This window comes from Molothrus ater, chromosome 3 (genome assembly GCF_012460135.2).
Source record: "Molothrus ater isolate BHLD 08-10-18 breed brown headed cowbird chromosome 3, BPBGC_Mater_1.1, whole genome shotgun sequence".
Taxonomy (NCBI): Eukaryota; Metazoa; Chordata; class Aves; order Passeriformes; family Icteridae; genus Molothrus; species Molothrus ater.
In genome coordinates, this window is record NC_050480.2 from 25,489,991 (window position 1) to 25,512,219 (window position 22,229).

The following is a 22,229-nucleotide window of genomic DNA, read 5'->3' on the forward strand; positions in this document are numbered from 1 at the left end:
CAAAACTACAGATTTTGCACCTGGGACGAATAATCCTGAGCATCAGCACAGGGTGAAAACCAACTGGGTCAGAAACCAACAGCCCCAAGGGAAAAAATATATGGGTTAGAGTGGATGCCAAGGGCACATCCTCACTGCTCACAGGGCAAACCACACATGGGAATGTGTTCATTAGAACACAAGCAGAAGCAGATCAGTGAGGCTGCACATGGAATCCCCCATCACATTCTGGGTTGCCAAGTCCAGAAGAGATCAGAACACACAAGAGAGGGTCCAGCAAAGAGCTGCTCAGATGGACATGGCCTACAGAACATGCCCAGTAAGAAGAAGCTGAAGGAGCCAGGTTTGCTCTGTTGGACAAAGAGGAGGTCCAGGGAAGATCTAACAGCAGCCTACTACCACTTGAAGGAATCAAGAGCAGAGAGCTAATAATCTTCTTGCAGTAGCTGCAGAGACTACAGAAAGGACCAATGGTCACAAATCATAGCCTGGAAGTTTTAAATTGTGCAGGGGAATGAAACACTCTTACTCAGAATAGTTATGAAATGTCCTTGAAACTTTGGAGGTTTTAACTCATCCAAAGACATCACTGACCTGATGTAGTGTTGCTAGCATTCATACTCTCAATGGGAATCAAGGACAGAGAGATCCCTCTACAGTTTGTATGGTTCCACTTAGCCACTTACCACTCTGCCATAATGGTTTTAACACTGCCTTCTTAAAAGATCAATGTTTTTCTTGTCTTCCTGCATTTGCTGGCCATCACAAGCCACTGCAAGTGCAGTAAACAATAGATCCTGCTCAGAACAAAATTCTTGTTTTTATTAAGTCTTAAAGACTAAGTTAGTAACTTAGCCTTTAATTCAGCACAAACTATTATTTTTGCCACATTGTACAATAGAGAAACATAGAAATAAAAATAATCACTTAAAATTTTATTTCAGAAGTAGTATATATTTATGAAAGCTCTTGATTAACAGTCCCTCTGGATGACCACTACAGAACCATCACTATTTTTACTCAGACAGACAATAGGAGAGCACAAGTTCCTTTAGAAATAGAGATTATACACAAATTTTAATTTGCCTCAGATAATTTTGTTTAAAGAATATACCTCAGAATTAAATTCCTGAAATCACATACTGTTTCAGGACTCATGACAAACTGCTTTCAATAAAACATTTCACACGCAAAAGAGAATTTTAGTGCTGCCTCAGAAGGCAAAATGGCCATGTAATTTTGTGGGAGGCCACAATGAAGCCTGGAAAAAACAACGGTAAAAAAAAAACAACTGGTGTAATGCATTGGCTAATAAGCCCAAGAGCAAGGATACAGAAGATTATTGCATACTTGTTTTTCTAGACCTAGCATGATACAGGACACCTCTTCCGTGACAAAAAGGCACAACTTTCCTGCAACCTCATCAAATCAGTAACAAAAAAGAATTCAGATTCATTTCTACCCCGCATGAAATGGAAAACACTATGAAGGGGAAAGAAGCATCATCATAAATATGTGGGGTTTGGACCTTTAATAAAGATGTGGTGACTCTGTACCTTCAATAAATCCAACATTTGTTTTGTTAGTAAGTAGAAAACACTTAAATCCCAGAACAGTAAGCAAAATAGTTTAAGTTCACTGACTTGAAAAAACAGTCTTTTATGCTACACAGACCTAAAATAAATACTTAAAAGGAACTAAGAATATGCCACTATATCTTGGTTTTCATTTTCCTTCAGATAGAAGTGCTAGAATAAACATTCATACTAGTTTACATTGCTGTGTTTTTTATGAGGTTAATAACTGAACTGCCAATCAAAACCTGTATAAATACAGCAGTTAAATACCCTCTGCTTTAGAGGCACTTTTATTTACAAGAGAGCTAGCCAAGATTTCTAAAGGACTGCATAGTCTGGTTTGCTTTGATCTCTTAAGCACAAGTTTCTTTATACCTCTTGTTTTGCTATTTATTACACTCTTTGTGTGATCAGGAATGGAAAGAGCACCTGCATAGAACAAAAAAAAAAAAAAAATCAGGAAAAGTGTGACTTAAGAGGAATAATTATGCAACACACAGATCAATAAAGTAACTTGTGAAGAGCACTTCTACAAGAACACTTTTGCTGTGATGATAGATAAAGAAGTATGCATACAATGGGCTCAGAATAAAAACAGGGGACTGGCATTTAACCCAGCATCACAAATACAACCCCGTACCTACAGCAACACATTAATCACCACTCAACTTTGATACACATAGACAAAATTACCTTTATATATATGCATGTATATAAAACTATCTAAAACTGAGTTGAATTATTTTACATATAATTACTATTAACAAACTTTTTTTTAGGACATTGAACTGTGCATATGAGTATATGTACATACAAATGTATGTACACAAAAAGATGTAACTAAAATTAAGAGATATGCATATATGTATCTAGAAAGTTTCCAAGAAACTTTCAACCACTGTCTATAACACTATTATCTTTAATCTCTTACCACAAATTTAGCATTGTAAATTTCAGCTCCAATAATCCACACTTTCTCTCTGGTGGTATTCTGTGAGGCGTAGCTGCTTTTTACTTAGCATAGTTAATGAATAAGGGATACGGATAATATGCACAGATCAAAATAGAATAATTACCTCCATTCATACTAATGAAAACTTTTATCACTACAGGAAAAACTAAATTACCTACTCATGTGGCTAGTTTACACTGATTTTTGTTTTATGGAATGAATTTTACTCACTTGTTAAAACAAACATTACCATTATGCCCCTAATTTATTTAAAGCAAATTAATGAACTGGAGTTACCTTGGGCCAGCATATATAGTTTAAGGATGTCTCACTTTGGGTAAACTCATTCAGGTCATTTTACCACATTCATCTTTCTATTTTCTGGTGCTGACTTAAGACAGGATGTTATGAAGATACTCCCTGTTCAGGAGAACAGATACACATTTGCACAGCAATGATTTAACTGTGTTTTAGGCCCCAGAAATGTGACTGCGATTTATGTGGGTTATTGCTTTTCTGACTCTGTATAGACAAGGTAAGATCTTGAAGTAAAAATGGTTCTGTAGATTTCAGGTATTTTATCAAAAATAGAAAGACACACACTGTGCTCCTAAAACCGGCAGAAATCATACAGACAGGAGTTTCTTCAGCCTCGAGAAGAAAAATCCCAATTTTCTGCTACAGGGGATTTTAGAGTTTTAGTTTAGACCTGCAAAACAAACAGAGTAATTAAGGAAATAACACAGAGGGAAACAGATTTGTTTAGGAGCTTGTTTTCAGTTTGTTTCTGTTTCTGCACAAAACTTTCATAAATTTTACCTTCAACTTACAAGTTAATAGTACCTTATCATCATTATTCTTGCTATAAAGGCACTTAGGGAGCCTGTTCAAAAAAATGTTTAAACAAGCATATTGTTATTGAACTATTAATCAGCAAAAGCCGTAATGGTTATCTGAGTCAGCCTGAACTTTTGCATGTTTTCTTGAGACACTTCTAAGATTAAGTCTTCTAAATCTGTCAAAGTCAATAAAAAAAAGAGAGACTGAGTATTAAAAACAAAAAGTTGAACAAAATAAATGTGGCCTATTTTTGGCACACAGAAGGGCAAGGGGTTTTTTTTCCTTAACAAAAACAACCCCCTCACAAGGCAATGTACTGCAACAAATCCTTAATAACTACTTTGAAAGCATTCACCAGAACAACTGAGGTGCCATGGAAGGAACAGGCTGCAAAAAGTGATACAGAAGGAGCCAGAGGAAAAGCACCAGAGGCACTGAAATGGCTCAGTCACCTCACAAAACCCCACTGTCAGTGACACAGTATTCCAACTGGAGAGCTGCAACAGGCCAATGCTGCCAGAGAAAATCCGCTAGGGAATCACGAATGGGATCCCAGCTCAGCAATCCCAAGCCTTGCCCAGCACACAGGCCAGAGGCATAGAGCTCAGAGAGGCCAGTCCTGTGAATGGAGCCATACGTGCACATCCCTGCTGGAGCCAGCACAAGAGGCTCAGCCTTCCTGGAGCCACGGCCCCAGTCACCACCCCTAACATGGAGCTGGTCCTCAGCTGGCACATGGGAACTTTGCCACTGGTGTGTCTCCATGCTGGCACCGAGCATTTAAGGGCTGGAGTCACTGTGAGCATCCCCTCCAGGCGCTCACCTAAGAGCTATCCCATTTTACCACTCTGATGTGCCACTACAGCCTGACCACGTTAGTACCACCGATGTTTCTTTTGGCTTACCGCAAAACAGGACTGGCCACTCCTCTGTGGGCAACACTGACCCATCCCAAAAGTCCTACAGAGCTTAGCATGACCCACTGAAAATGTCTAACAAGCTTGCTGTTAAGGTTGACAAAACATCCTTGATGTCAGACAGACTTTTCAGGTGCAAAGTTAGAAATCCTGGAAGTGTTAGCCTGACAGGAGTGGGATTCATAACAGGAATCATGTACATACAATGCAGTCTATGTATTTGAAGCTATAACTCAAGAGGAGCTTAGAGAAAAGAAAGATAATATCAGATTGATTTAGTTTAGGAAATAATATTACGAAATGTGAGGTTTGCATGGGAGCATTCACTTGTTAGTGATTTCCTCTAACTTTTCACAGCGTTAAATGTGATTCTTTATGGTCTTAAAAACCTTAACATTAAAGAAAAAGCATATAATTTAGAAGATAAAATAGACCAACTTAAGTGTTTTTAGAAGTTAATTTGATTTCACTCAGTGACCTTCAAGTGTGCGAGCAACCACTTACTGAGAAGTGCTGAACACTCAACTTGCAATAAAAACAAGGAAAGCAGAGGGCAGTCATGCAGGGCATCTTCATAACCTGTTAACATCTACATAGTTTTCATCTTATTGTAATTAAAAGATAAGTTTCCCCCTTGCAGAGTTTGAAGTCATTAACATCTATTGACAGCTATAAATTAAAATAAAGACAATGTAGACAGCAAGAAAAGTTTTCTTTCTTTACAAACAGATCTAAACCAACACTGAAAACATGGCAGCATTCATACTCCAATTCCAGGCAGCATGAGTATTAACTCCACAGAAAATCTGTGTTGACAACAAAATATTTTCCTGCATATGCATTATCCCTTCACTACACTATAAATACATAGGAGATTCCCTCCTCCCAAGATGCAAATATATACATATATACACTAGTTTTGAAATGTAAAAATCATCAGGTTGCACAGTATCATCTCAGCCTTGCTTAAAATCCTGGTTTTTAATTTAAGAGTTGAAGTTTTCCTTCTTGAAACCTCCTCCACCAAAGGTGAGAAGCAGAGGGAATTTTCCCACTTCTCACTCTTTCTTTTAATCCCAGCCTATACCTGAGGCCACTGGTCACTCTTCCTAAGGACTTTGCAACATTTGCATTCCAAATCAAAACAATTCATTTTCACATAAACCAGGATGATCCTTTTTTATTACCATAAAGACTGAAACTTGTTCTAAGTCAAATGACAAACTGCCTCAAAGGCAATTCCTGATCATGCTTATCCTTTGAGATGGGGGGGGGGGAAGGGGGAATTTAAAAGAAAAAAAGTCTGAAATACCAAGAATTAGATAAGAAGAGTCTTATTAAATATCTGATGACAAGTATCTTGTTCACTAACGAGCAGTAAATTAGCATTGTACTACAGACCAAAAAGATATCTGACATATACATATATATATATGTGAAAGTACCACTATTATTACTGTAACTCCTTTGGACAGAAAATAATTCCTCTATGATGAGAAATTTCATTTCAAAATTAATTTCAGCTAACTGCACATGTAAGTTATTTTCATTTTCAGGTCTGCATTAACTATCATAATACACATATAGATTCATATCAAGACATCCTAATTTTTTATGTGACACTGGAAACTACAATCAACTACAGCAAAAATCTACTGTAGACGATTTGCAATCTGTAGCAATACTAAGACAAAAAAGAAATGACCATGAAAGAAACAGAACTATGAAGCACACACTACACTCCAGCTTCTTCAAAAGTGCATGGAATGAGCAAATCTACATTGCAAATTGACTGCACAAGAAAAAAAGAAGTAGCTATTTAATCAAAAAAGTCATTGGCATACAGAACTCCTTGCTGTCCAAAGTCCCATTCAATCAATTCACATTAAACCAAGCACAGTACTCAGGTCTTCAATGGGCCCCTCGGGGTGGTGCCTCCAAGAGAGCTGCAGAGGAACTTTTTATAAGGGTCTGTAGGAATAGGATAAGAGAGAGTGGCTTTACACTGACAGAGGGCAGGATTAGATCAGATATCAGGAAGGAATTCTTCACTGTGAAGCACTGGAACAGGTTGCCTAGAGAATTTATGGACGTCCTGTCCCTCAAAGTGATCAAGGCCAGGTTGGATAGGGATTTGAGCAATCTGGTCTAGTGGAAGGTGCCCCTTTCCCTGGCAGGGGCATTGGAACAAGCTGTTCTTTCAGTTCTCTTTTAACTGATGTCATTCTATGATGCCAGAGCAGGCAGAGGGAGGATGTGCCTGGAAGCTGAGACTCTCTCCTGAGTCACTGCCGGGGTGGAGGGCAGATCCCAGGGCACAGTTCAGGTTCTGAACAGCAGTGGGGCTGGGGGACAGCTCACAGCTGATCCCACCTTAGCCAGGCAAGCCAGGATGCAGGAGGCACAGCAATATGAAGTGTCTCAGTGCACCAACACAAACACCTGTGCTTTGAAGGGCTCAGAAAAGGGGGGGTATTTTCTCTAAAGCACACCATGATGTGTCTGTGCAGAACACACTTTCTGTAACCAACTATCAACGGGCACAATGCAAAGACTTCTTTCCAACCTTCCTCAGTACTTTGAATTTATCTGGCTAGAATTACATTCCAAGTCTTGTAGATTTTAAATTATCATAGCATTTAAGAAAATTGTATTGCCAAATCAAGTATATGAAATCTAAACTAAACCCTCTGTAAGAAAGTGCTAACTGGGCCATTTTACAAATGTAAATTCTCTGAAATTCAGAACATCATTTAGCCAAATACACACCTGTACACCTATATACAGACACCATCACACACACTTGCAGCAGCATTAGAAGTTTTGACACAATCTTTCTCAGAAAGTGAAAAGCCAGAGAAGAGTTCTAACTTTATTTTCCCTAGAAGAAAAAGCTCAACATGGATAGTTACATGGACCACTGTAAAGAGCCTTCACACAACTCCTCTCTCTTCTACTTGCAAGACTGCAAACAGCTGTTATTTTTTCACATATTAATTTTCCAACTCATCATCTTTTTCATCTATGCTAAAATTAAAAAGATGCATCAATACTTCATGTTCCAGCAAAGCTTTATGAAAAGTCTACACAAACCACCCCAACTCTATCGGTATTATAGGAACTCTTTCTGAGAAACCAGTCAGAAAGTCCATCCTTTTTTAGAGAGATGCCCAGAACAACCCAGTAATAACCTAATTTCCTGCTGACACAAAAATGACAGATTTACCCTCCTAATCTGCAGCCTAGATTAGGAAACCTAGGTAGAGTCCTAATGGGAGAGTTGGTCTCTGGACAGACTGTCCCTTAATGTAAACAGAACACCTTCAAGGCAACAGAACAAGCATTCTAAAGCCAGGTGACTTTCACAAAAGCTCCTATAGATTCAAGGTGTGAAAATGCCAGTGTGTCGCAGACACCTTTTCATTAAAATCCTTTCATTAGGATTTTTCCTGCTGTGAAGTTTCAGCAACAAGATGTAAACAATGGTTATCTGCTGCTGTGGAATGCAGCAGGTCCATCTGTGATTGGCCCATCTTGGATGTTTATAATTAATGGCCAATCAAGGCTGAGCTATCTCAGACAGAGTCCGAGACACCTGGCTTTTGTTATCATTCTTTTCTATTCTATTCTTAGCTAGCCTTCTGAGGAAACCTTTCCTTCTATTCTTTTAGTATAGTTTAATGTAATATATATATATATATATCATAAAATAATAAATCAAGCCTTCTGAACATGGAGTCAAGATTCTCATCTCTTCCCTCGTCCAAGAACCCCTGTGAACACTGTCACACCAGTGCTTTGGAAGTGGGGAAAAAATTACTTGGTTTTAATACATGAATTTTGTTTGAGCAAAACACTCCTGGAGTTTAAAGCTCCAGAAGAGAAGCAGCCAAGCACAGCTGCACCCAGGGATGAGGCTGCAGGGAGCTGTGCAGTAATGGTGACACCTCGTGGTGCCAAACCACAGAAACACAGACCTCTCTCTTTCCAAACACAGCCCACCTTATACCCACCTGTGGGGCTCCTGCAGAGACAGGAGCTACAAATCAAATCTCTGCCTGCTTTCACACCTCCTGTATCTCACAGACCTGTCTTAAGAAGTGTCTTCCTAACCCCTGTGCAGTTTTGACAAGCACACATGGAAAACAGCAGAAGTGATTTCATGCAATGTTTAATGCACAACCACTAAATGAACTGATGAAGAAAGTCAGCCCAGCTTTAACATCTTTTGGTTAAAATGAATATAGAGAAATTACTGTAAAAAAAAGTTTCAGAGAAGCAAGTCAACAGGGCCAGTTACATAAAAATTAACATTGTCATTAAAAAATTTAATTGACCACCATAAAATATTCCTTTCCTTTGTTCTGGTATCTCCCATATCCACCAGAAGCTCAAATGCATTACTTTCTGCACCTTCACGCACAGAAATCTCAGATTCCACAGATCATCACACTGCATGCATTTAAGAAGTCACTTTGCCTCCCCACTGCAGAAGTTAGTGCCAAGTTTTTCCCAAAGATACAAGTTTAAAAAAGCAGGGTGTCTCTTTCAGTAAGTGCTCAATATAAAAACTAAAGGAAAAAAGCAACTTTAAATGCTGTTATAAAACCAAAGTAGGAAGGCAAGAAGTGAAAAGCACTTTTTATTGCTCTGCTTGAGCTTCAGGAGGGTTAGAGGAGTGAATTTAGAATTGACTTGGGTATGTGACAAAACAAGAATAATTTCATGCAGTACAGCAGCTAACATTTCCAATTGTTTTGGGGAAAGAGTTCTTTTCTAAGGGAAATGTCCCTCCAGTTTCCCACCTGTATTTCTTCCTCATGTTCATACATGCACAGTAACTAAGTTTTTCAAGAGACACCTGAAATCAACTATATCACACAACTAAAATGGCATCTATGTAGCATCTAAAAGATGACAGATCAGTATCATCCCAAGACATCTAGTTTTCCAAAATATGCATGAAAAATTTATTAGTTACACGGATCAACAGTAAGTAACCACTATAAAAAGGGTGGAATTTCTGAAGGTAAATTGTAACAATTGCCTTCTTTCAGAAACTGCATGTCTTGCCTGTGATGTGAAAATCCATTAGGAATTTCTGAAATGGTTACCATAATATCCATACCATGACCACTCTACAGCCCCACGGGCTTACCCAGGAATACTTTTTAATGAGTTTATTCTACATCCAGGGTTATTTTCACATCCCTCCTAGAGCAGAAACCTCAGTTACAGAGAGCAGGGCATGGATATGCTTCGTTTGCTGAAAAAGCTAAAGGAAGAGGCCCAAAGAAAACATAGGGGTCCTTGTGCAGTAACTGGAGGGTGCAAAGAAACTGGAATGCTCAGGACTGGGGAGTTTTTAAGAGTCAGAGGAGAATTGTTTTTACAAAGTGAAATAGTAAGGGATTTGAAGCAGGACTACAGAATCCAAGGCCAGTATCCCTTGGAAGAGAAATGGCTCTGCAAGCTCCAATTTTTAGAGCTTTGAGGAAAGAGATATGAGAATGTTCTAGAGCAGGAAGACTAAAGGGAAAATCAAATAAGTAGGGGTGAAATTAACTCCAGGCCTGCTCTAGAAGGACGTGAACACATGTGTAACCACTGTACCTCTTCTCCTTTACCCCCTTTCTCTTTGCTCTCAAGAACAATAGGTCTGTTTTGTGACCATGAGAGCCTCTGGCTTTGGGAAGAGCCACTGGTAGCAAAACCTCCCAGCAACATTCCACTCCTGTTAAATTGCACCTGAGTACAAATTAACTCTGTGTTTAACAACAGATATTTTTGGCCCTACCACTTACCTCTTGGCAGCACGGTTTAAGCACAGCTAGATGTTCTTGTAACATCGTGATTCAAATATATCCATAAAGCAAGCAAAATGTCCAAATTGCTGTTGGCTAAGGTCATGTTTTGCAAACTTCTAACTGATACCAAGTGAAGCTTACCTATTTTTTTTGGAATTTTCATCTCTCTCTCTTTTAACTCCAAAAATTCTTGTAATCAGAGCACTAAAAAGAAGCGTAGATGAATTTCGTACCTAGAGGAAAAAATAAGAACTATGCTTGAAAAATCCCTTTGAAAGGTATGATTTTTTTTAAAACACAGCCATTAATGTACAGTCAAAAAACTAACAGCTGAGTGAAAAGCATGCTACAGGTCAGCATAGGAAACTATTAATTCAGAGCATCCTTCCAATGAAGATGGTACGACTGGAAAGGTCAGATTCTTTGGAGATATCTATCTTTATTATAAAGAACAGATTTTTAGTGGTTCAATGAATTCACCCTTATGCAGAGCAGATCATGAAGTGTTCTACCTGAACATACCATATGGGATCTTCAATTCAAGAGCAAAGTAACAGTGAGAATGAATGCAAATGCACTTCTTACTAGCTAAGTGCACTGACTCAAAATTTAACAGCCAGAGAGACTTTAACCTATAAGGTAACCTTTGTCCCTACTTTTTGTGGACACCAGCACTTCTCACTAAGAAAAATTAAACAAAACCAAAAAACAAGACCAAAATTATTACTTTTTTGCAGGTCTACATTATTTTTACTGTACCTTAAAATATTACATTCCAGAAATTGTGGTACTGCCATTTATAAACATGACCAAAGCTTCACTGAACAGGACCACTCTATATCCTGGTAAACTAGAGAAGAAAAATTAAGAATTAACTTACTGCCCAGACAGGTGACATAAACCCTAGAATTGATGCTTTAATTCCATCTGCAACATAAGGCATGATGTTTTCACCTAAACGTGTATCCCTGTACAGTGCCCGGAGGATATTTAAAGCATGAACCTGTGGTGGGAGAAGAAATATATGAAAAATATAGATTCATTAGTAAATATCTTAAATTTCATTTATGTAATTACAACAGTAGTAGAAGATGCAAAGCAGAAACAATCTATATACACATTTACAGCACTTTATTTCCATATTAAATACAAGCAATACTGCTGCTTAAAAATGCATTAAAATAGTGCTGCAGTAAACACTGTTAATAGCAGTTACAGTTTAAAAATATATTCCTCTAACAACTATAGTCCAGGCATTGCAAGTGAAGGCCAACATTCTTTTATCCTTAGCTTATCATGGCTGTAAAAATAACCTTTGAAGTTCAGAATAATCTTTTCCAACATTCTTCACATGCTGTGGATACTGTGAGAAAAAATAAACTACAGCTCACAGGAGGGCAATATTAAGCTAAAACTGACAGCCAGGCTTGCTCTGCCATGTGGAGCATTTTCTGACATTTCTCTACCCTCTGTAAGGGAAGGTGGTAATACATGTAGCTTCACAGACTTTGACAAGGCTACATAAATTTATACCAGCAGAAAATCTGGCAGAGTCATTAGGACATCCTTCTGTGTATTGGGAAAAAATTATAGCTTGCACTTACAAACAGACAGAAAGTAAATGACAACATGTTGAAGATAAAGGTCTTGCCTTTAAAATAAGTTTTTTTAGTATTCCAAATGTATGTACTTAAGTTTTAGAAGTTACTAAGTATGACTAAAATCAGTTTTCATGTAGTGTTTTACTATGAATCATGCATAAATAACTAATTTATTTACTTTAAATGTAAGCAAAGCTTGCTTGTTCAACTACAAACTTGCAAAAAGGAAGTTACTTATCTTTCTGTTTAAAAATATACTCTAGGCAGTAAATTGCTCACATATGACTTCATTGGCTGTACTAGAAAAAAACTATGGAATTATGCCCAATCCACTTTTTAGTATGTTTTACAGTTAACTTTATAACCTCTACACATGCAAAGCTTTTAAAATCTAGCTATAGACAGTAAGAACAGAATACCCTCATTAAAAACACACACTCTCCTTAACTGCTTGAAATGGTGTAAACACACTTTTGACATTTGCCTTTTGAGGAGAGGCTGAATTTTACCTGTGGAATCACACTTAAAGATTCATTCAAAGGTGCAGCCAGAGATATCAATTCTTTCATTGCCATTTTCAGCAAATCTGCTTTGCCCTTCTTTGGTTCTGATGCCAACAAAGCCTATAGAAAGGAGAAAAAAGTATTTAAAAATCAGGTGCTTCTAGCCATTATTCTGCACTACCAGTTCTTCTCTCATTCCTGTATTTACCATATCAAGGCCTAGCTTCTGACCATACAGAATGACTAAGAAAAATTAACAAAAAATGAAGTTTCAGTTTCAACTCAGCTTTGTTCAAAGCTTGTCAGTATACAAATCATAGCATTTTGGACAGCAAAAGTATCTGCTGTTCTACATATACTTACATTTCCTAGTATGGATTTTTTTTAAGGTTAATAACATCTATAGGAGATGACAAGGGCTGGCCAAATAATAAATTCTGGTCTGCAACACAGGATAAAACAAGCAGCACATTTTTGAAATAAGGGAAGAGACACATCCCTCTCCAAACAGTATTTCAGTGGATTGGACATCCAGCTGAGATGAAAATACTCTAAATTAGCTTCTCTAAACTTCAGGACTGAATTTAGAACAGCCTCTCTCTTTATCTAGTAGTTCCTGTTGAATTTTTCCAAGTTAGGACAAACGTATAATCATAAATCATTTATTACCAATAGAAGATTATTATCTATTTGTGCTTTGGGGCCTAGAGTCTGTTCAGCATCAGTAAGAACCAAATGAATTTCAGAGTTTAGGCAGAAACCCAAGAGTAGTTTCTGTCAGTTTATCAGTATCATTAACAATAGGAGAAACAGAGGGCAGGTGAGGAAAAAAAAGGTGTTCATGAAGTATGAAAGAGAGGAGAATGACCTGAAGACTAAAATTTCATAATGTTAAAGCTGAAAATCATATTTTCCCACCCACTAACTGGAGCTGCACCTTTGCACTATTCAGTAATAGCATTCTATTTTAAAGAGGTCATGGAATGGTTATAACTAAAAAATTACATATTCTCATTAAAATAGATGTATTTAAGGTCACAAGAACACAGCACAGGATGTAAGTAGCAAAGAGACCACACTGCAGTAATAAAATAACCTTCTTTTACTGCTGTTAGGATACACATTACAGCTCATATTTTATTATCTAAATGCCACAAGGCATTGAAGGTTCAACTCATTTTACTGAATCTATGGACACATTCAAAACTATTTCCAAAGAACACTACCACCTCTGTTTACTATAAAATTACAGTATGAAAACAGTTTATTTCAGACTAATCCCAATGTTAATTTTAAACTTTGCTGTTAATTGACTAAACTCTGTACTCTTCCAGAGCTGTCAAAAAAGCAGCCTCTGACCTATTTATCCACAATACAAGCTTTGCCCTATGGAGTCAGTAGGCCAACTGCAGACTACACATGCAGTGGGATATCACTGGGTCCTTCTAGTCCTTACAGTAACCTAAATTTTTACATAAAAGACTGATTCAAACACGCTGCTTTTCCCCCACGTTGTCAAGATTAAAACTAGATAATGTCCATCAGATTCAAACTGTGTGGTGTGAATGGGGAAACCAGAAGACATGAAATCACCAAATTCCTTCTGCAGACAATTTACTCTTAGAAGTGAGAAAGATATTTAAGTGCTGAAATGGAATAGGAAAAATGTCTCTAAAACCAGTGCCCTACTTCTGATCTCTGCTGCCTTGGACACACATCTAGCAAAGCCAGGAGCAGGCTGTGACTGACATTAGAGGTCAGACAGAAGCTGGCTGCCTCAACTTTCTCAGGGCAAACTCAGAGTAGAAAACAAGCAAGATGAATTATTCTGGCAGGGAGAGCTTGCTCCCAGCAGTCCCTCAGGTCCTTGGAACGTGCTTGAGACTGTACTTCAGAGAGTGGAGAAAGTTACAAACCATACTGTTACTCTTGGACTCCTGTCTTAGAAAACTGGTTGAAAATCAAGATTATGGAGGTTAATTTAGGGGAAAGCAAATATGGCTGCTTTAAGGAACAAAGGAATGAAAATAGGTGAAGTGTAATCTGCAAAACCAACTCTGCAGTGACTGACCCCACAAGGATGTAGATGAGGTGCTGCATACTAATGTGGGGCACTCAGCAAGAAGTGACACATCAAGCAGACACAAAACACTGCCATCCTGCCATCAGTTCTGAACTTGGCAGAAGTCAAAGGGGCTGGAGCTGAAGGCAACACAGGGAGTGGGAACAATGTGGGAGCATGGCCCCGCATTCTCAGATAGAAGTCTTCAGCGATGTACTCCTTCATTGCACTTGAGACTCCAGTCAACACCAGTCAGTGTGACACTATTACTTGTGCTTTATTGCTGGTGTGTGGCCTTCCCAAGTTCTTTCCAGTCTTTAACAGGCCACCATTTTACAATTCTGTGAAGGTCTATTCATATTCTACTTCACACTGAAGCAGCACATAGTTAAACTCTTATTTAATCTGTGAATTAATTTGTGAGTTTGCCAGAATTATTACAGTTGTATCACAAAGTCTAAACACAGTCTTTAGAAATGCCCTTGAAATCTACCACAAGCCAAAAATCTCAACAGTCAATTGAACTTAGATGCCAAACACAGCTTAATTACAAACAACTTCTTGGTTGCACAAAGGCAGTAAAAGTCTGTATTAAAAAACCCAAATAATTATTTGATCAAAAGGGGTTGAAGTGGGAAAAACAAATATGTAATTTCCTTTTTTTTTTTTTTTTTATGTCCTTTCTGGAGAATATATTTAAATCAGAGGCAGCGACACAAGTTTGTACCTGTATGTAGAATGGAATTCCTGCACTCCGTCGGGTTGCACACAGTGTGGAAGAAGGATCACAAGATTTGATTTCTTCTAACACACAGCTTAACCAGTGCTCTGGCATCTTGTGCAGACTCTCACTGTTACATCTACATCAAACAGATACATAAGAAACATGAAACAAGTGAATAAAACAAGGACTAAGTCAAAGAAAGCATTGAGCAACCTGAATAAGTATTTCTTACTGTATGTTAACATCTCCAAGCACATATACAGATTTTTATTATGAAATCAGTTTAAATTTAAACAAAAGTGGACATGTTTTCCAGTGTTGGTACAAATAATATCAACCCTACTTATTAAGTGCCACTAGCAAAATATATTTAACTGTACAGAAAACAAGATTCTGTGCTTGGCTGCAACAAGTCTCTTCTGCCAAAAATTATTACCATGTTCTGGAGAAAAAAGGCAAGGACATATGCACATCAGCCACTGTGTAGGAAGTGACACTTCACAAATTCATATCTCTGCTGCCACACAGTAGCTGATGTGTGCCCCTTTATGCTAACTATTATTGGTGTTTATAAACACACAAACTGAAACTGAAGCCCCTCAAAGTAAGTACACATTATGTAAATAACCCTGCAAGCCTCGGAGCAATGGAAGGAATTAAAAACAAGACATAGTGCTGTTTTCAATACTAAGTCAGTCAAACTTTTCATAAAGCACCTCAATTGCTCTCCTATCATCAAATACTCCTCCTCTGCAGTTATAAAACTCAGCATTGCCTGAAAGCAAACAACTTCCAAGGACAAGGAAAAACTCAAATCTACTTCAATTACTGGTGCTGTTCAGTTCAATAAAATGTACCACATTCAGTGTGCAACACCAGTCCATTAATCTTATGTCAATGTTCCAAAAGGCTCATTCATTGTTACAAAAATTTCTATTAACAGGACATTGTTATTAAAACCTGTCACACTGGTTTGATAGGTGATTAAAAGTAGAAGAAATAATTCACCACTGTGGGCAATACAGCTGCAACTATCTCAACCATGCACAACTTGCCTTACCTAAAAATATAAACTATAATTAAATTCATGATGAGGTAGTGAGACCTATGTTAAGACTACAATCAAGTTTTCTACCTGGGTGACCTGAAATAAAGAATTTAAAAGCAGAGGTAAAAGGCAGCAGGTACTGGTGTGAAAACCAACATCTAATGGAAGGTCTACATATACTCCCTTCTTCATCCTCCTCTTATTAAAGGAAGAATTTACATTGTCTAAAAAACCTGATCATGAACAACAAATGAGGCTTTAATGTGAAGTGAAACGCTCCTTTCCTTCTTCTACAAAAAAACACAGAAAATTAGTAATGCAGAAACCTGAGGTCACAGGAAGTGCCAGACAGGTCAGCAGAAGACACAGGACACTTCTTACTCTTCAGTAATTCCTGCAGGATTTCCACCACATTTCCTACACTGCTGCCAGGCATTCTCCCATTTTTTAAGGGCAGCACCTCTTCAAAAGGGCAGTCAGATTGCAAAGCACCAGTCCAGAGCTCAAGAGGACCCAGGCTTCACAAGCAATTCCTCACCTCATATCATGGCATTAAAGAAAGGCACTCCCTACCCCAAGCCCATTGCAGAGGCAGTCAGATTAACCTGGAAACTCACTCTGAGTTCTCTTTTCCTTAACTACTCTCTTTCTTTTGCTGAAAAGTGTTTGCCTTTGCTTACTTTCAGGATGCATTCCTTTGCTCAGTTTTGGATACACAATGAGGATACAACTCTAGTACTGAGACCACACAAAATTTCTTACAAATCTCCTCCATGAGTCTCAGCAATTAAGACACTACTTTGCAGTTCTCTTCATCCACATCAACACATTCTGCAAAATCTGCACCTTCTGATCATGGAGACACCTGGTCTTACCTCCCTAGCTAAGCAGAATTTAAATGTCTCCATTCAATCACTCAAAGAACAGTGCTCATCTCTCTTCAGTATGTTATCTTAGTATTAACATGAACACCCCATGAGAAATACCTACATCTGCTGGAGTGCAGAGAAGCACAAAGTAAAGCATTAAGGAAATATTTAGAATTTGCTGTGTAGCACACTGAATATTTTATTCTTAAGTAAACTGAGGGATACTTCTCCTCTCAGTATTAGTAGAAAGAGGAGAAGCATACTCAAGTCAAATAAACTTCAGACTCCCTTAAAGCCATACTGCTTTGATCCTGCCACAAGTAATTCTACCTTGTTCAGTCACCCACCAATGCACTTTTATTTATTAGAAGGTGAAAGAGTTACTGCTGTAGAGCTAGAAACATTAGAGACTATTGACTTTGCAATGGAGATGACTACTCCCTTCCATTTGGCAGCTCTGTCTCCTTGTGGACTGGCAAGGAGAATATTGTCGTAAGAAGCAGCTGGCCCTAAATTTTAAGAATAACGAAGCTTTACTATATAAAAATTAAGGCCTCAGGATGAAATGTCATTTTACAGAATGAAATTGTAATTATTTCTACCAGATCAAACAAATACTGTTCCTAATGAAAACGCAACACAGTAAGTTGATACACAAATTACTTAAGATGCAGAACATTAAGTGTAATCCACAATTTTCTCTCTGTTCATCTGTCAGTTTAAAAAATTTCATAAACGCCCCAAACCCCTTCTGTGTTCAGTATCACTGAGTACAAAAGCCTGAAAATCCTAAGTTAAAGCTAAACTCCTCTCCCTAAGTCATATATCTGTATTTTCTCCTATCTGAAATAAATGGTGTGTTAACAATGGGTCCATCTTGAATTTGGCCTTCCTCGATGCAAGTGCCTTGTGGCATAAACATCACATGAGCAGAAGCATTATTCTACATGTGTATATCTAGAATTCAGTGATTCCAATCACTGTAAGCAGTTCCTATCTAGGGAGAAAGTGGGTTTCTTTCACCATTTTTTTCTCTCTCAACAGGCCTGCAGTATTACTCTTTTTCACATAAGTAATGTAATTCCCATTTTTTATAGACACTATACTGCCCCTGGTACTTCTGAGACCAGAATCTAACCTCAAAAACACATTACTATTCAAGGTATAAGTCTGCTTTTAAGAACAACTCCTCTGAAACTACAAAGTCCTTCCACTTGCATCCTCCTTTTCATAGCATCTACTCTATAAGAAACAAAATTTTCCAGATTATATAGGTGCATTGAGTTTCTCTATGGGCAAAGCAGAGCAGAGAGAACCTTGGGTGGCTTCAAAATTTCAGACAGTATCATTACCCCATATCTCTCTCACACCAAGCAGGAAAAGAAACAGGAGGGGAAACATTAACAGTGTTAAAAATTAATACATCTTCAACCTGAGCAGTGCCTTAACATTGTATCTCATGCTTCCTTATGTCATGTATTTCCTAACACTACAAGCATCTCAATATATAAGAGCAGTGTTTGTCCCCCACTTTCCTTCTCTCCCTTCAACACTCTTTCCTTCACATCTGTGATTATACTTTTAGCAAAAGTTATTTACAATATTGGTAAGTTTCACTAGCAAGTCCATTAGCGATATTCCCATTTTAAAAGTCTTCCTGGCAGATCATAGCAAGCTGGGAAAGCAAAGGGTAGCAGTCACTTCAGAGCAAAAAAAATGAGATAGAAGCAGAGTTGGCTGCTAAGGATTAGCTTTCCCCAAAAGAAATATTACAGAAGACCAGCCACTGAATAGGTACAGATAAGTAATTTTCACTGATACTGACAGATAAAACATTTTTAAAATAAAAGCATGATTTTCATCATGCAGTAAATTACAGCTTCCCACAAAGCTGTTATGAACCTAACTTACTGCATCCCCTAAAATAGTGCTCACCACTATTTAGGTTCCAATCAAACATTTGAAAGTGTCCAAAATAAATTATTCCTAAGTAAAAACATTGCACTGTATGACATTACTCTTCCCAAATCTCACACTTGCATTCTGCAACTTTAGTGAAGCAAAGCACTACCACCATAACTATGCAATACCATTTCAGATTTCCAGAAATCTACCTGATCTCTCAGCAAAGAGATCACTGAATAAAAGAAATGCAAAGCAGGCAAAATGTCATTTGGGACAGAGAAATGGCTTCAGTAATTACACGAGATTCAAGTTTTCAAGTTTAAACAGATTTCTGACTTTCCTGACCCACCATGTTATCAGACCAAATGAAGATTTTTTTAATTTCTCCAGGCCTTTGACAGGAAATACTCTTTAAAAATATACTGCTTATTTCATGGATATGAATGTTGCTTGTTATGTAACTGTATGGTTTTCTGAAGGCGCAGCTGCAGGCAACATTAAGCAGGCATGAAAAAGGGAGCAGTACACTCCCAGAAGGAGTATCAACGGGGAAACAGAAGAATGGGAACTTGCATATTAGAGCAGACTCAGCAATTTACATCTCAATTTCAAGACAGATCAATTTCATCAGGTTTCTAAGAAATCTCTGCAGAGGAAATATTTTTCTTTCACCACTAACTCAAACAGGTCTGAATACCATCATTCTGTCAAGAAAAAAAGTCTGCTCTTGGTTCTTATAAGGACTGGAGTTTAAGGGTTGTACAGCTAAAAGAACGGTCAGATAAAGACACTTCAGCAGAAAGTCTTTAAAAAAGTGCTTGGCTAGAAATAAGTGAAGGACTATGTTCAATTGGAGTCATTCATACATGCCTGGCACAATCTTAGTGACAGATTTTTCACTGTGTTTTACAGAAAGAACAAATTCAAGCATCAGGGATGCTTCTGCACATCTAGAATTCAATCCTGTTCAACAAGGTATCATGCAAAGCTGTACATTATTATAAGCTGCCCCAGACAAAAGCTTTCTCCTCTGGCATTTGTGGACACAGCAGTAAATTAATACAGATTGTGACACACATGCTCCAGGACTGCCCATGAGCCTCTCAGCTATGGAGAGAGGCAGGCCAGCTGAGATTCACTTGCAGAATGGAGCCCCCAGCTGCAGCAGGGGACATGGAAAGACTCCATGACAATCAACAGACCTGCAAGGCAGCTGCGCTCACCGAGACTTAATCCCTCCCTTTTGGAGGAGAGTCTCAAAATATTCCTCATGTCCCAGGAGTACCAAATCAAAGAGTCATTTCCTGTTCTGGTATCAGTCTCCTTTCTCCTTTGTTTTAACTACAAATATAAGCCTTGAGACCTGTAGTTCCTGGAAAATATTGTCTTTCGTTGAAATGAATGTACATCCACAGAGCTGCTCTCCAGTTCTTATAAATCTTTTTTCCCAAAGGAACACTTGCTCTGCTTGAAGTATCTTAACTTTAAAAATGCAAGGCAGTATGGATAACCAAAAAAATTGTAACAGACATCTGCTAATTCAAAAGAGGAAACTTCCTTAATTTTGGAGGGCTTTTGTTTTGGATGATACATACATATCACTTAATGTTTGAATAATTTTCAGGCAGCAGAGTTCTCTTGGGCTTGGCTCTTCATTTTCCAGCCTAACACAAGGCTGCTGTTAAGTGAATTGTGCTCCATTAAATACAATGGCAGAAAGCAGGAGAGGCAACAAACACATCAACAACTTTTCCAAAATCTAGGCATATTTGCTCTATTCTATTTGCCTCAGCTTTTAAAAGAAATTTTAAAACTGAAAATCAAAGAAAAATAGTGAGTCTGCTATAAACTGACTGCATGTTTTATATGTTTTCCATTATTCCCTGCTTTTTACTTTGCCTTTGCTACAAGGGAGTCCTGCATATTGACTGGGATCAGACCAGTGGGGCTGTACCTGCCTGGATTACCTCCTTTATCCTCCCAAATTGACTCATGGTTGCAAAAGGTCTGTTTATTCAAAAAAAAACAACCAACAAACTGTATTACTCTGATGGCCAGACTCTCTCTTCACGTTGATAGGAGAAAACTTATATCACCTAAGAACTTTCTTAACCAAGCTTTCATGGTATAGAAGAACACCCCAGTGTTTAAATAAGGAAACAAAATTTTCCAAATGATATAGGTGCACTGAGAAGGGTTTGAGACTTCTCTATTGGCAAAGCAGAAACAAAATAAGGAAACAAAATAAGTGCACATAAAACCTATGGGCAGGCAAGAAGATAAGTAATAAGTTTATTTTTCTGAGTAAACAACCAAGAGTAAAGCAAGGTTGTGTGAGCACTTAAACTCCTCAAGCCAATCTGAAATCCCTCAGATTGCTAACACTTGAAAGAAAAAAACGTAACTTGGAGAAGATATCACAAGAGAGGCATGGCATGCACTTTACCATCCCTCTGGCACACAGAATCAACACCACCACATGTCAAATACCATTATCATAGCAGTGCTGCTACACAGATGCAGCAGCCTCACCCAGCATCCTGTAGCAGAGACCAAGCCTCAGCTCTGCTGGGAAAATCATCTGAAGGGGCACACAGTGAACCTCATCAGCCAGCCAGTCTGTACTAAAAGCACCAAAACTGTTTCCAGTATGAAATAAAGAAGAAACAGATCTGCACCTCAAACTGGCTGAGGTGGGGGAAAAGGGGAACATTGGTTACTTAACCTAGCATTGGTGTGAAAATAAGGTACTTCAAATTGAAAATCTGTCTCTCAAATTAAAAAAAAAAACCAAAAAAAACCCACAAAAAAAACCAAAACACCAATCTCTACCTAGTCAGTTGAAATTTTAGTTTGTCTTATTAAAACATGGATGGGATATAAACACTGTATACCACAAAGAAATATAACCAGCACTTGAAATCAGTAGCTAAGCATGTAATGGAAATTCCAATGATCTTGCCCAGACCTCAGGACAATTCTGCCCATTTAGTTCTTCTAGGAAACGATAAAGTTACAAGGGGAAAGAAAAAAGCGAGAGTGCATATCACACCCTGTGATGCACTGTCAGGTAGTCTTCCAAATGTCACAATAACCAACTCTGTGACAGGTAACAGAAGTTTCCAAGAAAATGTCCTGGCTAAAGCAAAAAGTCTGGCATACATTTTCATAAAGGACCAGAAAAAGGGAGTGAAATGGAAGAATTCTACACTCCTACTTTTCCCAAGAGCTTTTAAGAGCTGTTCAGGAAACTAAGATGCCAGAAATGAAGAAAAATGCAGCAAGCATTATATGTGTGTATCATTTTTCAATGCCTAAGCACCATCTCTAACCATAAGTATTGTAGTCTAAGTCACAGACATCATGTAACTGTAATAATCGTGCCTACTCCAAACTTAAATAAAATCCACATGAAAGCAAGGAT

The 22,229-nt window shown here is 38.0% G+C and overlaps 1 protein-coding gene across 2 annotated transcripts in view; it reads right to left on the reverse strand.

Annotated features, from left to right (window-relative positions):
* Positions 1-22,229, reverse strand: part of THADA (THADA armadillo repeat containing) — a 151,855-nt gene that overhangs the window by 107,566 nt on the left and 22,060 nt on the right. For both annotated transcript variants that reach the window (XM_036381088.2, XM_054514429.1), the window contains exons 22-25: positions 14,987-15,119; positions 12,204-12,317; positions 10,974-11,096; positions 10,235-10,326 (exon numbers count right to left, since the gene is read on the reverse strand). In XM_036381088.2, coding sequence (XP_036236981.1) covers positions 10,235-10,326; positions 10,974-11,096; positions 12,204-12,317; positions 14,987-15,119 — 462 coding nt within the window. The remainder of the gene's footprint in view (positions 1-10,234; positions 10,327-10,973; positions 11,097-12,203; positions 12,318-14,986; positions 15,120-22,229) is intronic.